Here is a 14086-nt window from a genome sequence, read left to right on the forward strand (position 1 = left end):
GTATGTTAATGCATGTTAAAATTATTTCTTGTGATAATAGACATTGTCACTTGATGGATCAATAGAATGCCTCGATTGAAACTAATGATAACATCATACATCGGACCATATATTACGTCAGTATGATTTCTGGCACGTTAGTACACGTTCGTTAAACGAATGGTCAACGTGATAAATACAGTTATTTGTAATATCAAAGCAATTTTCAATAAATATAATAATAAATATAAATTAATTGACATTGATTATTAAGATTGCTAGAAAAGTGTACTTCAATGAATTTAAAGAAGAATCAACTTCTTGTTTTTACGGGACAATCTCTCGAAAAGATTTCGTATCCCCTAGGAATCAATTGGTCAAGTCGCATAGGCAGATTATACAGTTTCATAGTTGTAGTGTTGTTTTCTGTCTTGAGTCAAATGTCTTGGTACAACGTTTGTATCGGACATTGCGAAGAACACCTAGTTAGGAAGGTCATGATAATATTGCAGTATATTCTACATTTCTTATTGGTATTGATGATGGTGGGTACGTCTCTATTTCGTCCAAAGCCATTTGCTTTTCCTTATCAAGAGGTATACACTATAGATTCCATTCTTGAGTAAGTATCTCTTTTAATTAATAATAATATATAATATATATAATATATAAAATTATTATTATTATTATATTAATAATAAAAATAATTATTATATTATATATTGTAATTACTATTCCTCATAAACATATGACTTATTGTTAGAATTAGGACAGTTGCATTTCATATTAAATATAATATCGTGCACATAAAGATACAAATTAAAAATTCTCTACAATTGTTTTATTAACTACACAATATTTCAGATCGTATGGCGCACGAATCTCAAAAAAAGATATCTTTCTCCTGCAATATTTGCAGGATGCCGTGACGGCTACCGTGGCACTACTTGTCGCAATGAAATATATCTATGATATAATTCTAAATAATTCATTTCAATTGATATACTTTTCTCTGCGTTCATGGTATACTATAGTCTGCTGGCTAATTATGGACGGAATATTTGCTCATTGCGTGAACGATATATATCTAAGACTCCGGGAGTTAAACAAGATCGCGATTCAATATTCGAAAGAAAAGTTGTCAGTTTCTTCTGTCGATTTTACAACAAATTCGAATGCATTTAATAAACATAACGATGTCGTGGTTATTGGAATTCGCTTGATTCAGCATATTCATCATGGATTATACGTTTTATCGACAAAGGTATTCAGCTGACATAATTTGTATTATAATTTATTAATTAGTCTTATTATTAATATTATTAATATTGTCAATTAAATTTATCTTTGATAATTCTTTATCATAAATATGATTAACTTTTTTCGAATCAACAGGTGAACAAGAATTTTAGTATACAACTTTTGATAGCTTCTGCTATATGTCTGAATGGTACAATTCTTCTGCTGCATGATATATATTATAATATCAAGGCAGACAGAAACAATACTGAAACATTAATTTTTAACATAAACTTCATATTTTGCTATATTCTCCGAACTCTCTACATCAGCTATGTTTGTCAGCGAGCAAAAAACGAAGTGAAGTATTAAGCTGATATAGAAATGTATATAATAACGATACTAATTTTATCATGTTTTTAGTTTAGGAAAATGGCAATAATTTTGCATGATGCTTTTCTGGAACACAGATTATTGCGGGCTGAAGTAAGATTATATTTTTTTTAATTTTAGAAAATTTCAGAGATTTTTATATGTAAATATTTTCTTGCATATATATATTTACATAATATTTATTTTTCAATTAGGTGATACATTTTTCACTTCAATTAGTTCATGAAGATTTGACATTTAGCGCTTTTGGTTTATACGACATTAATATTCCTCACTTTTGTTCTGTAAGTAAAATGTTCTTCTATTTATTCTATAATAATATCGAATCATTCGCAAGATTATGTCTTTCGTGTCTGAAGTTGGATTCACAATTTTCAAATTTTGTATTTTTCTCTATTGTGTTGGGTTGTGCTACGTTTGTGTTAATTTATGCCACAAACCGCAACCAATAATTCAAAAACTTGCAGTATTTTAAAAAAATGAAAAAACCTAATTTTTGCTAGCCCTGCTTTTCTTTTCGAATTTTCAATTTTTAATAATTGTACTATATTGTACTACATTTGTGCTGATGCGTGCCGCAAAGAAAAAATTAACGACTTATACATATACGCAAGCAACAACAGAAAAAATAAAAGACAAATTTTCAGTAATTTCACATTTTTTTGTGAAAGAGCTTAATTTGTTTCCTAAATTAACACTAACTTGTACTTTGTTGTGCCATTGAAAAAATTTCGATATCTCCTTCCGTTTTGATAAAAAAATTCATTAAAATAAATAAGACAAACATCATCACATTACAACGCAAATATTAAATTTGTAACATTGAGAAAAATACAAAATTCGAAAATTATGAAGCTAACTTCACATACGTCACAATATTTATCTTTATAAGATTTTTGTATAGATTACAGGAGCTGTAATAACATATTTGGTTATGGTTATCCAATTAGATACAAAATTTGCTATAGCAAATTATAATGCAATAACTACAGTGGGTTACACAGAACATAATTTTACAAATTTTAAAGCATAATTTTTGCGATTGTTAAAAAATTGAGAGAGACGAGAAAGAAAGAAAACCTTTATATAATATTAATTCTTATATATTTTCTGCATATTATACAATAATATTAATATATTATAATAAATAATAATCTTTAAAGTATGAGTTAAGTTGCCAAACACAGAATAGATTTATTTGCAGAAACCTATATGCAATTTCTTTGTTAAGAGTTTTAAATAAACTAAAGGTAATTAAAATTTTATTAGACTTTCATTTTATTACTAGCATTTATTTCACAAACTTTGTACCTCGCCCCCTCCGCTTTTTCGTCAAAGGGTCTCCACGGAGCCAATATAGCCCTGGACCTAAAAAACCTTAATCCGATCCTGTATATAAAAAGTAAAATTTTACATTGCATTACATTAGATTACACTAGATTTGTTATGCTTCTGTAGACATGACAACGATATTGATTTTCCCAGTCTGACATAAAGCCGACTACAGTATCAGCTGATATTCAGAATGTGGCAGGACAACGAAGTTAAATTTGACATTTCTCATTCGTAATTATAAAATTACAATTATTTTTTAACTATTAATTTTACTCCTTAAGGCTGCTGGGCCCGGAGCCGAGAACTCCGAATTGAAGGTGCTGCCACGGTAGTTCGTGGTAGGACTTGTAACCTTATAAGGAGAACAAACAGTCACAATAATAGCAAAAAGACATCATTTTGGCATTATCGTGACTTTTTGTTCTCCTTGGGTAACCATACCGCGTGGTAAAACACGTCACTTTTACGTTGCGCTTTATATCGTTAATATTCATTATTGTGCGTTACAGTGACATGTGGTGTGTGCAGCAATATCACAAAAATCTCCGGCCACTATAATTAGAGTGTAATATCATATGTGAGACTTAGTCAGTTAGCATCTTTTCTGTCCAAATCAGCCCAATTTCTAGGCTGATTTTGAGGTTACGTATTGGTTGTTCCGTTTCAGGCTTAGCGGCCGGATATTTTTACAAGTATGCTGAATTAATCACGAGTATCACCTTGTGCATATGTGTTTTTATTTCCATACAGAGCGCAACGTAAATGTGCATGATTTCTCGCCTCTAACGTCATAAACAAAGATGGCCGCGGCGAGGACACAGCAGCCTTAAATATAAATATATTTATTCTTGAAATAAAAACATATTATAAAAGGCTAGCTGTTAACTTTAAATGTGATTTGTTTTGTCCTGTATTAAAATACGCGCTTTTTATATTAACCAAGTGAAATATATGATAAAACCATATTTATTGTTGCATTAATGTTATGTAACAAGAACATATTTTATATATACAGAGTGTAACAGAATATGCGTGGACATAACTTCATTGGTGGATTTACTAAAATAAGGACACGTACTGAAATAAGAAGAAAAGTTTATATAAAAATCAGAAGAAATAAGAAGAAAAATTTATATAAATGTTCGTCCTATCTGATTTTGTTTCCAAGTTTACAACTACAATTTATATGAATTTATAATTATTTTTTTTCTTTTTTATAGTGTCCTGAATCTAGCAGTGAAGTTATGCCTACGTGTTCTGTTACACTCTGTATAATGCATAATATTTAAAAGTCCCAATATTGTTTTTGTGTGCAGTAATATGCAATTGCGAGCCGGTGAGCTTGCCGTTGATAAGCTTGATATGATAGAAGACACAAAAGGCAATGCAGGAGACCTAGGACGGTTGATTGTTACAAACTTGAGAATCATATGGCATTCTTTGTCTTTACCGCGTATCAATTTAAGTATGGCAAGATCAAGATATTATTGCATGTAACAAATATGCACTTTGTAATTGACCAAGATACATTTTCAAATTAGATTAATCCAGGGTTGAGTAACTTTATTTTCTTTTTAACTAAGTTAAGTTTAAAGTTAATAACTTTTTAACTTTTAATTTTTAATTTTAATTTTAATTTTACTTAACTTTTAATTTTATTTAATAAGTTACTACCCAATCCTGGTAATTGAATTATATCAAATGTATTCCAGTATTTACGATTTCGTTTTCTAGGTATAGGGTACAATACATTCATAACTGCAAACACGAAACTTCTTCATACGGTAAGAATTATATTTTAAAAATGCATTGATAGTCTGATATATCGCGGCGTCAACGAACGTTGTTTTCCCAGATTTATGGTGGATATATACAAGCTCTCCATATATTGACGTCATTTCGAAATTGTCGATACGAATTTATATTTACAAATCACGATGTCAAAAGTACGAGACACTACACCTCGGTCATAGGTGTTTACAGGTAACAATTAACGGCGTAATCACATTTCTTTTTCACATAATTATCACGTATAGCGATAATGATATATATATGTTTCTATAAAAATAAAATATATAAATAATAAATAAATAAAATAAAATAATATATAAATATTAAGATTTCTATAAAACGTCGTAGAGCTTACGTGTCGTCGAAGATATACAGAGAAATTAAATTGAGAAGTGGAATTATCCATGAGAATCAACTGACCTTGTTACCTCAGGAAAAAGTGCATTCTTCTGTGCAAGATGTTTGGAACTTATCCATTGAACAGGTTTCAAAACAGCCTTGACCTTGATCAATTACTAAATTATTAATTAAATCAATTATTAAATTATTACACATAACGCGATAAATATGGTGTTTATTTTAGGGAAATATCGGAACTTTTATTATAACAAATATACGTTTGGTGTGGTACGCAGATGTGAATCATCAGTTCAATGTTTCGATACCTTATCTTACAATTGGAAACGTAAGTATCGAATTACAATTACGCATGTTATAATTTTTGAAAAATATATCAAAATTACATGAATAAATTTCTCGGCGCAGATTACTATTAGAACATCGAAATTTGGACCGACTTTGGTAATTTTAAGTACAGAGGTCAGTGGAGGATACGTTTTAGGTTTCCGTGTTAATCCTTTACAGCAGTTACACATTACTCACAAAGAAATTTCGATACTTCGTTCGGAATTCGAAAAATTTCCTATTTTTGGCGTAGAATACACGTTTGAACACGAGGTATTTTCTAACGCATATTATATATTTATATTGATTTTACTTTTCCTTTTTTTCCCATCTGCGTAATTTAGTTTCCATTTAGACAAAACTTAAATATAAAAATAAAAAATAATATAAATAAATTAAATATGATAATAAAAAAATTAATATTCTTTTATCAAATTATGTTATTAAAATAAGTCATATAAATACACACTAAACATAGGTATTATTATAGGCACCTGTACAACAGGAGATTAATGTCGAACATTTCACTGAGATACAAGATAATCAAGCTGAAATATCAAATATGTTCGGTTATTATTTCTCTGAGGGAGAGACAGGTCAGAGAAAGCCTAATTTTTCGATTAACTTCGGACTCGCAGCAGAGGAACCAAGGGAAGGCAGTACGTTGCAGAGTTTATGGGAACTTGTGCCACCATCTGCTAATTAATTAATTTTCGAAGACGTACACAGTTTATTCAGAAAAAAAGGGGAGATTTTAGCATTTTATTATAAACTGTGTCCACTGCATATTTATACTTATACTGCGAAAGCATCATTTAGTAACTATATATAAATTATTATAAAATTTCTGAAATCAAGGGATACATTCACAACGGATGTTAATATTTATAAATCAATAATTTCTGGCGCATCTTATCGCAAAAATGCAATGGAATAAAACTGAATATCAATTCTTGTTTTAAAGTCTTTCTCAAAAAACTTTTATGACAAAACTGTACATATGAAGCTTCTAGCAACCATTACTTACAAGAGAATCTCGCAAAACCGAAAATTCTGATTTTATAATAATAAAACTTGACACAACTTGTAAATTGTAAAACGTAAAGGCAGGAAATTGTAAAAAACGAGAGTAAATATTTTGATGACTGAATTGTATTGCATATAATTATAATCCGTTATGAACATACGAATGCATATATGGAATAAAAATATATTAACTTTAAGAAATTATAACACAATCGATACTTTTCCATATCAGGAGTAAAGTTTTGAAAATAATTGTTATTAAGATAAATGGCGTAGTTAAACAATTTTGTATAAAACATTTTCGATATTTCGTATAGTTTACATGACATATCGAAAAAAAGACAAAAGCTTTTGTACCTTTGATGGATGATTTTATCTCTTATTATTTTTCAGCAACAACTAAACATTTGTAAATTTACCTATTTATCTACAATCTACATTTATGCCAAGTTTGATTAAAATTCACTAAATATTTCGAAGGACGATTTCACTCCTCCAAACTGTGTCAGCCTCAATTAAAACTTTTTCAATTCATCTATTTATCTAATCTACATTTATAACAGGTTTTATTAAAATTAAAATCTTTGTATAATATAGTTTTTATGTAAAATAAAATTACTCATGAGTAGTTGAATATTGATAACCTGAATAAAATTTGAAGATTGCAATTGGAAATTTATTGAATCGTTGTTAATTAATATATTTAGATTTGTGGCGAATAATTTTTCATACAAAATTTAAATCCCGATAATTAAAGTTTATTTTTATCGTACGATACATTAATCGAAAATACGCAATTGTTTGATAAAAAAACATAATGGTGCATGATCATTTTTATAAATTTATAATAACAATAGCTCTCTAAGCAGCAAATATACTCAAGTTTCGAAAAAGAAAATCTACTGAAAATCTACTTACACATTAATTGTGTAAACAAAGAAAATTTTGTATCCTGTATTGAAAAAATATACTACAAGTCAACTTAACTTTAAAACAACTTAAAAAAATATTATTGATTAAAGACTTTAGAAGTATTACTTTAATGAATAAAATAAACACATTGTCTCACTTTTGGTCTGCAAAATTTTTTTTAACGGGCTTCATATATTTACATTTAATTAAGAAAAGCTAAAGGCAAATCTGTTTTTTTTTATATAAATAGATATAACATATATATTAGCTATGTCGTGTATATAAGGCTTGAAATATATTTCTTGTTGAAATCTTTCGTATTTCGTAACGATGCATCTACACACAATAATTTAGCAAATAATAAAATATTTTACATAGTTTTGATATTAAAAATCTTACTATACAATTAAAGTGTTTCGAAACACATTGGTGAGAAAATAAACAGTAGTGTGATAGATTACAATACACATATTGATAAACCTTCAAGTATCTAATCAACTTTAATGTGTGAACGTTCTTGCGATATTTAGCTCGGCCTACAATTTAGAGCTTGCGTTATCGGTTCACGCTGATCTTCACCATCCTCGTCGCTGAATTCGTTCTGAGAGATGGGAAATCTATATCCCATATTCATCAGCATCAATTCGAACGGATCACTGTTCATACGTATTTGATTAGCCGATGCAGCATCATCCAAATTTTGAATTTCTCTTTCATTTACACTGCCATCCTGTAATAAAAATTAAATTAAAAATTAAATAAAATTTGCAACGTATAAAAACTGAAATCACAGTAAAATTATATTAAAATTATATTTAATATAAAATGATACTAGGAATATCAGATCCGTGATTATATCTGACCATAGCAATATGTATGTACAATGTAAAAGCAGGAGGAAAAAAATATAAAATAAATATAAAAATATAAAAAATATGATTTACCTCCGGCAATGGACTCCACAACCTAATTACTGGATCAATGCCGCTGGTAGCTAATAAGCACGTGGATGGATGTGGTTGCAAGCAATTAACAATTCTTTCATCTCCTCGCAGAACACGTACGATATTGGTAGTATTACGATCCCAAATAAAAAAGGAACCATCATCTGAGCCAGCCACTATATATTGGCTATTACTTAAAATCGGAAGATAACATTATATAAGATGATCATAAGATTACTTTTATATATATCAGGGTTGGGTAACTTCATTTTTTCTTTAACTAAGTTTAAAGTTAATGACCCAGAAATTAACTGACAATGAGTTTACGTTAAAAGTAACTTAACAAAAATCAACTCAATTGAAGCTGAGTTAAAAATTTGAATCAATTTGTTAAAGTGAAAAGTTAATTAATATATATTTTTTGACGCATTGCGACCAATTATTTTCATACGACTTTAATATTGATGAATTATTTTACCTTGTATAAAAAAATTAATAAGTTAATGTTAATGCATTTAAAAATAACTAGTTTAAAAGTTAACATGTGTAAAATTAACTAAGTTAAAAGTTCATAACTTGGTAACTTTTTAACTTAAGGGGATCCTATAATATCATTATTTAAATTTACTTACTTCCCAAAAAAATTTGCCTCCTTTATGTCGGTTGTAGTATTACAATGACCACAGAATCTCATTTTGTAATCTATCGTATTGTTTCTCCATTCTTGCTCATATTCCGATATCGGGAAAAATGAACGATTACTTTGCGTAATGTCTTTTCCTAAAGGAAAACATATTAACGTTAACGTATTTTTATAAGCAGTACAATCATGTAGATTTATAGCTTGCAACAGTTTGTGTGCTAGATTTTATTTCTTATAATGATAAAATAATTGCACGAGATCGAGATAACGTTACCGTTATTGATAGCTTCTTTTATATCCATTTTCAATGCTTTATAAGCAGAATTAGACGTATACTCTGGAAACTTTTGTTGAAAACTCTTGAGCACACCGTTAGCTTCGATCGATCGATTTAAGTCAAACAGGCATCGCGCCAATCTGTACACACGTACAAATTTTAATAATTTCGATTACAAAACATTCGTTGATTGAATACAAAAGATTGAACAGCTGACGTAACATTCAACATTAAGCTACTTGAAGCATTTTATTGAAAATATGTCCATGAAAGAAAAAGATATATACATATATGTATACATAAAAGTTAAGGACTTCTTACAATTGTTCTGTAAATTTGTCAATTATAATAGTACATTGCTTTTACCTAAAGTGAGCTTTTACATGTTCCGGGTCAAGAAGCAACGTCATTTTACAATCTCGCAAAGCAGCATAAATATCACCGTCCCTAAGAACATTATAATTATACATATACGTACATACACATATATATACATGTACATAAAGTAAGTCGGAAGTAAGTTACAAAAGTAGAATGCTAAATCTATTTGAAAAAATGAATACATATATTTATCAATAATTTATAAATAATTACCAAGCACGTTTCATGTAAGCAGCTGCTCGATTAGCATATAGCACTGCCGCTGTTGGACAGTACGATATTGCTTTATTATACAAATTGATTGCTAATGAATATTTCTTCTGTTCAAAATTCTCATTTGCCTGTTAATTAAAAAAAATATATTACGACATTGCAGCAACGTTGCAATTAACTTCTCTATGCTATGTGTAAATAGATAAGAATTTGTTTAAAAATCTTTTCACACCCAGTACGTATTTTATTTAGTATATATATTGATAAAAAGAGATAAAAAACAATTTCATTTTTTCAACTATATGTTAAATGTAAATCTCTTATTTATGTAATGTACAAATAGGAAATAACTCACTTTGCGTTTTAATTCTTCAACATGCGGTGATAGTACTTTTATATTCTTCTCGGTGAAATCTTCCAAGCTATCGTATGATTCTAAGCAATATTTTCCAAAGTCTTGCTCAATTGATCCTAGCAAAAGAATAATTAACCGTTATCACGTTATCATATTTGATATATGCAAAAGTTTTAATCTTCGTTCACATGATTTTGCTTCAGAGTATACGCAATGCAATTTAGTCATCAAAATATTAGCTTGTTTTTTATGATGATATGACTTTTTACCAACTTTCAAGTTACAGATTTTTTTGTAAAAAAACGTTTTAAATAAATAAAAATTTATTTAAATTTATTTAACTATACCAGAGCGCTGAAAAAAAGACTAAAACCTTTGCACGCACGCACGCACACGCACACGCACACACACACACACACACACACACACACAATAATAAATAATTTTCATTCAAAACGAGCAACAAACTTTTCGATAACTACCTGAATGTTTTCTCGACAAACAGCTGGAAAATATTTTCGAATTGTTCGAGTCGTTGATGTCAAACAAATAAATTTGTTCTCCACCCATATTGACGAGTAATTCATTTCCATCATCGCTGAACGTCAGGTAGGTAGCCGTGATGCTTCTGTTACCGTCGCGAGAACGCAGGTGGCCTGTTCAATATTAGATTGAGTGATAGTCATTAAAGCGATTGTGGGTTACTTAGCAGAGTAGGAGAATAGGGATAAAGGAGTCGCGTACGCTATTATCTCTCATTGTATGAACGAACCCGCGATAAAGTATTGCGCGCTACCCAGAGGAATATTCTCATCCGGGTCACCCTTGCCCGCCCGATATGTGTTGATACTTGCCCAGTCCACGTTGTCGTGTATAGACGGCGATGGAGGAACCTAAGTGTAAAATCAAAGTGTTACAAATCTGAGATTCATCGACATTCGAGAATAAATGAAATTACCTGCGACAATTTGATCATTCGTCGATCGTACATCCGGATGTAAGCGTCATTGGCGCCGATAGCTATCAGCTCGGGCTTCCTCGGATTTACAGCGATGCATTTACCCTCCGCGTAGCGACCCATATGATACACGAGATTAACAAGTACATTATGGTTGTTGCTCCTACAAACATGCGGTGCACGTGTGTCGTATTGCAAAAACAGACCGTCCTCGCCCGCGCTCCAGAACAAAAAGGGTATACTGGGCACAGTGGCGATACGCTTAATGCGTTGCTTATGACATTTGCATGTGAATATCGGTTTGGAGAACGTGAGATCGTGTATTCGAATCCTGCAGTCCCCTGCACCTGACACCAGTATATTGTCATTTGATTTTGACATAAACTAAAAGCAAATATGAATAAAATGTCACAAATAACAAATATCTCACGCAACAGTTTAGTGGGGACAGTTTTTCCAGCAAGTTACACAGATGACACAGTGCAAAAGTACAAGCGTGTAAAATAGTGTTATCTAGTATTACCAATATTTTATATTAATTAATTAATTTTATATTTAGTATTTACATTTTGGTGCTTTCCAAAATTTGTACAATAAAAATAAAGAACCGTAATATTCTCTACTGAGATTTTCAGAAATTAAACCTACACTTCACCAAGAAATTCCAACAAGAATTTTACATGGTGTAACACAGTGTAATTCTCCGTATCCTTGCTGGAAAACGGCCATAGAAACGATTCATTTGACCCTTTCGCGACGAATGGCACTATAGCAATGGCAGTCATTTATTTCTTGTTCTAATAATTGAAAACAATGTCAAAATAAAATATTAGTCTAACATTCTTCTTTTATCAGTCACAAAAGTATTTTCCATCAGTGTGACAACAGACAGTTGCAACAGAGATAGTGCACACTTATAGTCCATTCTCTCACACAATGCAACCAACACCGTTGTCGCGAAAAGGTTCAAATTATAGAGAATTATATTGTTCTAAATTTTATACAAACTATGACACAGCTATGAGCCACTAATTAGTAGTGTTTTTTTTTTAACATTTTGCATCATAAAGTAATAATATAATGTATACTTTGAGAATTAGATTTTACATTGTATTAAATTATTAAATTAAATTAAATTTTTATTAAATTATTTTATTAAATGATCAAACAGAATCTGAATCCTGTTTAAAACAGATTAGCTAAAATATTACCACTACTTAAATGTTATACAAAATCAAACAAAATTTGATTAGAATTAAATTAATTGAGTAGAATTTAATTAATATTAATTTACCTTTACGGAAAATATATTTGCATGATGGCCTGAATGAAGTACCAATATTTTTTCATAACGGAAAGGGTTCCACAATATGATATCCTTATCATCGGATGCAGATGCAAGAATCCTAGATAATTAAAATATTAGCAGTTTACGTATTCTGTAAAATAAGATTACATGGATACATAAAGAAACACATACTGTCCAGTTTCATTCCATTCTAAACAATTAACACATCCCGAGTGACCATACAACTCCTTCTCTAAACCCAGGCGTGATATTAAACTCTCGGTAACATATAGCTTTTGTAAAATTGTATGTGTCACTGAATCCTAAATTAATAAAAAACATACAACACGATGTTTAATATTATCTACAATATATACAGGGTCGTCAACAATCTTTTGAATCATTCTGTATAGATAATAAGTACATACTTAAATATAATTTTATAAGATCAATAGTCATATACAACTTACATGTATTTCCCTTTGTCGTACTAGGTCTAGGATTCTATAATCCTTCTTTTGGACACTAGGAAACATTTCTATCGTTATCCTGTTTACTTAGTATAGCACAACGTAAATTATCTCCTAAAAATGAGCGAAATATGCAATTATAAATTAAACGATTGAAATTTATAAATTAAAATTGTTTTATACAAAGATCAATAAACAAAACGTACATGGCCAAAGATATTCTGTTAGACTTTTCATTTTTTTAAAAAGATCTATATACCCTAACCAAGATAATTATTTATTAAATTACTATTTATTAAATATTCTACTAACTTTGTGTGATATTATATTATCTTCGTAATTACTTATATATTGTGATACACGCACAAGTGAGAAGAAATGGCAGAACTCTTAATGTACAATATTTTCTAATTTTATCATTATTATATTGAAAGGTATAATGAAATGAAATCGCTAACTTCAAGGCAGCAGTTGTCACAACTCGGATATTGATAAACGTGATTACACGAAATATAAACAAAATGCGTATTTCGATGCTAATAAAATAAGGTATTTTAATGTTGTGATATTAATATTGTAAATATACTTGATACAAGAGTGTACATGGATTCTACTCACTTATTTAAAGCTCTCGGTATGAATCCCATACGATGGAACAATTCTTGCATTTCATGCAAATATACATCCTCCGAATAATTAAAAGTGTTGCATGTATAAAATAAAGACCGTCAAAGCAATAAAGCAACTCTTGTTTTCCGTTCCATACTATAAAACTAGAGAAAATTATTATAGAGAAAAGACTATAGAGAACTATAGTCCCTAGAAGACAGTCTGATCAGAGAGAAGCCTGAGAGCGGTCACGCTCGCGTTTTAACTGTAACGCTCAAACGTGGACATATGCGTTCCACTTGACGCTCCCAACGCTCGCGGCGTCATTCTATCTTTATTCAATATTCAGTGAGCAATAAAGACAGAATCACTTCAATCACTTCAATGTCTGATCATCGGGAAGGTATAGGCCCTTGCCCAATAGGCAATAGCGATAGCGATAGGCAAAATCGAATATAATTGGTTCGAACTTTTAGAACCAACAAATCAACATCGAGTGCCAGCGGAAAATCTAGTAATGTTGTCCAACTGTTGAGTCTGCTGAAATGCGGCCATTGCCTGTTTCGTTTTCCATTCTGCATTGGCATAT

The 14086-nt window shown here is 30.1% G+C and overlaps 3 protein-coding genes across 9 annotated transcripts; 2 read left to right on the forward strand and 1 right to left on the reverse strand.

Moving 5' to 3' along the window:
• Nucleotides 1-225: 225 nt before the first annotated feature.
• LOC105274656 (putative gustatory receptor 28b) lies at nt 226-2694 on the forward strand. Of its 3 annotated transcripts, none has more exons than XM_026973917.1 (6): nt 226-601; nt 844-1243; nt 1375-1578; nt 1642-1704; nt 1806-1895; nt 2516-2694. In XM_026973917.1, the coding sequence occupies exons 1-6, from the start codon at nt 276-278 to the stop codon at nt 2642-2644; spliced, it is 1212 nt and encodes a 403-aa protein (XP_026829718.1). In that variant the 5' UTR covers nt 226-275; the 3' UTR covers nt 2645-2694. The 3 variants fall into 3 exon arrangements, with proteins under 3 accessions (XP_026829718.1, XP_026829719.1, XP_026829720.1); XM_026973918.1 differs by having other exon boundaries at nt 2504-2609; XM_026973919.1 differs by lacking the exon at nt 1375-1578.
• A 381-nt stretch (nt 2695-3075) lies between these two features.
• LOC105274683 (Bardet-Biedl syndrome 5 protein homolog) lies at nt 3076-6921 on the forward strand. 5 transcript variants are annotated; one of them, XM_026973922.1, is made up of 9 exons: nt 3093-3177; nt 3962-4086; nt 4167-4411; nt 4681-4730; nt 4802-4929; nt 5086-5221; nt 5321-5422; nt 5503-5694; nt 5912-6921. In XM_026973922.1, exons 3-9 carry the CDS (start codon nt 4267-4269, stop codon nt 6125-6127), a joined length of 969 nt encoding a protein of 322 aa, XP_026829723.1. In that variant the 5' UTR covers nt 3093-3177; nt 3962-4086; nt 4167-4266; the 3' UTR covers nt 6128-6921. The 5 variants fall into 5 exon arrangements, with proteins under 5 accessions (XP_026829721.1, XP_026829723.1, XP_026829725.1 ...); XM_026973920.1 differs by lacking the exon at nt 3962-4086 and having other exon boundaries at nt 3076-3177; nt 4263-4411; XM_026973924.1 differs by lacking the exons at nt 3093-3177; nt 3962-4086 and adding an exon at nt 3300-3393 and having other exon boundaries at nt 4263-4411.
• Nucleotides 6922-7191: 270 nt separating this feature from the next.
• On the reverse strand, nt 7192-13677 carry LOC105274655 (WD and tetratricopeptide repeats protein 1). Its single transcript, XM_011330954.3, has 14 exons — nt 13507-13677; nt 12889-13002; nt 12611-12741; nt 12425-12536; nt 11131-11514; nt 10945-11065; nt 10655-10828; nt 10173-10288; nt 9818-9945; nt 9590-9670; nt 9221-9363; nt 8936-9083; nt 8304-8496; nt 7192-8089 (listed from the first exon to the last, which is right to left on the reverse strand). Exons 2-14 carry the CDS (start codon nt 12952-12954, stop codon nt 7886-7888), a joined length of 2001 nt encoding a protein of 666 aa, XP_011329256.1. The 5' UTR covers nt 12955-13002; nt 13507-13677; the 3' UTR covers nt 7192-7885.
• Nucleotides 13678-14086: the final 409 nt, after the last annotated feature.

Source organism: Ooceraea biroi, chromosome 11, assembly GCF_003672135.1.
Source record: "Ooceraea biroi isolate clonal line C1 chromosome 11, Obir_v5.4, whole genome shotgun sequence".
NCBI classification, from domain to species: domain Eukaryota; kingdom Metazoa; phylum Arthropoda; class Insecta; order Hymenoptera; family Formicidae; genus Ooceraea; species Ooceraea biroi.

Bases quoted from the DNA above. Each gene is read 5' to 3' on its own strand.
- LOC105274655 (XM_011330954.3), bottom strand. From the start codon at position 12,954: ATGTTTCCTAGTGTCCAAAAGAAGGATTATAGAATCCTAGACCTAGTA. The intron at 12,742-12,888 runs GTAAGTTGTATA...TTATTAATTTAG, and splicing joins TACGACAAAGGGAAATACAT to GATTCAGTGACACATACAAT. The intron at 11,066-11,130 runs GTAATTTCATTT...TTTTACACTTAG, and splicing joins GAATGATCAAATTGTCGCAG to GTTCCTCCATCGCCGTCTAT.
- LOC105274656 (XM_026973917.1), top strand. From the start codon at position 276: ATGAATTTAAAGAAGAATCAACTTCTTGTTTTTACGGGACAATCTCTC. The intron at 602-843 runs GTAAGTATCTCT...ACAATATTTCAG, and splicing joins ACTATAGATTCCATTCTTGA to ATCGTATGGCGCACGAATCT. The intron at 1,244-1,374 runs GTATTCAGCTGA...TCGAATCAACAG, and splicing joins TATACGTTTTATCGACAAAG to GTGAACAAGAATTTTAGTAT.
- LOC105274683 (XM_026973920.1), top strand. From the start codon at position 3,137: ATGTGGCAGGACAACGAAGTTAAATTTGACATTTCTCATTC. The intron at 4,412-4,680 runs GTATGGCAAGAT...TTCGTTTTCTAG, and splicing joins TTTACCGCGTATCAATTTAA to GTATAGGGTACAATACATTC. The intron at 5,222-5,320 runs GTTTCAAAACAG...TGTTTATTTTAG, and splicing joins GGAACTTATCCATTGAACAG to GGAAATATCGGAACTTTTAT.